Source organism: Cucurbita maxima, unplaced genomic scaffold (assembly GCF_002738345.1).
Source record: "Cucurbita maxima cultivar Rimu unplaced genomic scaffold, Cmax_1.0 Cma_Scf00039, whole genome shotgun sequence".
In the NCBI taxonomy this organism is placed as follows: Eukaryota; Viridiplantae; Streptophyta; class Magnoliopsida; order Cucurbitales; family Cucurbitaceae; genus Cucurbita; species Cucurbita maxima.
The window spans coordinates 1,243,348-1,245,361 of record NW_019272055.1 but is presented as its reverse complement, the minus strand read 5'-3'; the positions used below and the strand labels follow the sequence as shown (position 1 = coordinate 1,245,361).

Genomic DNA, 2,014 nt, shown 5'->3' with positions numbered 1-2,014 from the left:
AGATTCTCCATAAATCAAAAAGTCATCCATAAATATCTCCATAAATGTTTCTACCATATCTCTAAAAATGGCCATCATGCAACGTGAAATGATGCTGGAGCATTTGACATAGTTCATTCCTCTAAAGGCAAAAATTCCATATGGGCATGTAAATGTAGTTTCCTCTTGATCTTCTGGACTGATTTTAATTTGATTGTATCCCGAATAACCATCCAAGAAGCAGTAATGTAACTTTCCAGCAAGCTTATCAAGCATTTGATCAATGAATGGTAAGGGAAAATGATCCTTACATGTCGTTCTGTTTAGCCTTATGTAATTCTTGCAAATTCTCCATTCATTCACTATTCTAGTGGGGATCAACTCATTGTTCTCATTTGCCATTACTGTTATCCCTCATTTCTTCCATAACATTGAATAGAGCTAACCCAACTGTTGTCTGCAATTGGATAAATTATTCCAGCATCTAGCCATTTGAGAATCTCCTTTCTAATGACCTCCTTTATCATGGGATTTAATCGTCTTTGTTGCTCAATGGATTTAACTTTTCCTTCCTCCAATTGTATCTTGTGCATGCATAGTGAAGGGCTAGTTCCTTTTATATCCGCCAATGTCCAACCTATCGCCCCCTTGTGCTTCTTCAATATTTCTAGGAGCATATCCTCTTGAGCCGAAGATAGTGTCACTGAGATGATGATGGGTAGTGTCTTCTTGTCACCTAAATAAGAAAATTTAAGGTTAGGAGGTACTGGTTTCAAGTCCAACTGCAGCACTTCCTCAATAGATGGTCTCATCGGTGAACTCTTTCTTCCATCACATTCTAGTGACTCAAAAGTTATGCTGAATTCACCTAAAACTGCTAACTGTTCTATTATGTCATTCTAGCTGCTGTCTTCTTCCTGCTTGCTTTCCCCATCATCCCATTCCTCGGTCGCTGGTTGTTTTATCAATTCATATACTGCTGAGCATTCTTCTATCACTGCTGGATATTTCGTGCTGTCATTAATATTAAATTCAACTTTTTGGTCGCCCATTCTTTACGTGATGCTTCCTTTGTAGACATCTACTAATGTTCTTCCGATCTTTAAAAATTGCCTCCCCAAAATAATTGGTACATCATGATCGACTTCATAATCTAAAATGATAAAATCTACAGGAAATATGAATTTGTCAACTTGAATTAAGATGTCCTCAATCTTTCCTTCGAAATGAATGATGGACCTATCGACTAGTTGTAAGGTGACTGTAGTCGGTCTAGCCTCTCTAATCCCCAACTTCTTGTAAATGGATAGAGGCATTAAGTTGATGCTTGCTTCCAAGTCATATAATGCTCTTCCTAGCTCCTTTCCTCTAATTGATACGGGAATAGTGTACCTAGAGTCTTTCTCTTCTAGTGGGATATTGTTCTTCAATATTGCACTACACTCTTCATCTAGTGACACCACCTTAAATTCTTGGAACTTCCTTCTATTAGGGAGTACATCATTCCAGAATTTCACATAATTTGGCATTTGCTTCAAAGCTTCCACTAGTGGTATGTTTATATGAATTTTCTTACGAATATCCATAAATTTCTCAAAATGGACTTCCTCTTTCTTTCTCTTCTTTGTGTGTGTATGTTCTGCTCTCTTTTCCATTGCTTGTTGTTGTTTGCATTTTAGGCTTCTCCTCAATTTCTGCATAATCCTTGCTGTGTTCTTTCTGTACAACAGCTTCCTCATTTCTCTGTTGTGTATGGGAATGACTGTCACCTTGTTCTGCATTTTTTTCTCACATGTTGGGTATTTTTTTTTTTCCACTTCTCAACTCTATTGCTTGACATTGCTCTTTGTCTTCTCTTTTTGGTGTTTCGGTGTCTGTTGGCAGCTTCCCAAGAGGTCTTTTTCGTAACTCACTTGTTAATTTACCTACTTGAACTTCCAATTTCCTACTTGAACTTCCAAATTTCGCAATGAGGCTTGTTGACTTTGTATCACGACATCATTTTTAGCCATATATTCCTTTATTAGGCTCTAAA

General features: G+C 37.3%; 1 protein-coding gene across 1 annotated transcript; it reads right to left on the bottom strand.

The window, feature by feature from the left end:
* Positions 1-1,034: 1,034 nt before the first annotated feature.
* Positions 1,035-1,760, bottom strand: LOC111469260. Its single transcript, XM_023114481.1, has one exon. The coding sequence runs from the start codon at positions 1,758-1,760 to the stop codon at positions 1,035-1,037; it is 726 nt and encodes a 241-aa protein (XP_022970249.1).
* Between the last annotated feature and the right edge of the window lie 254 nt (positions 1,761-2,014).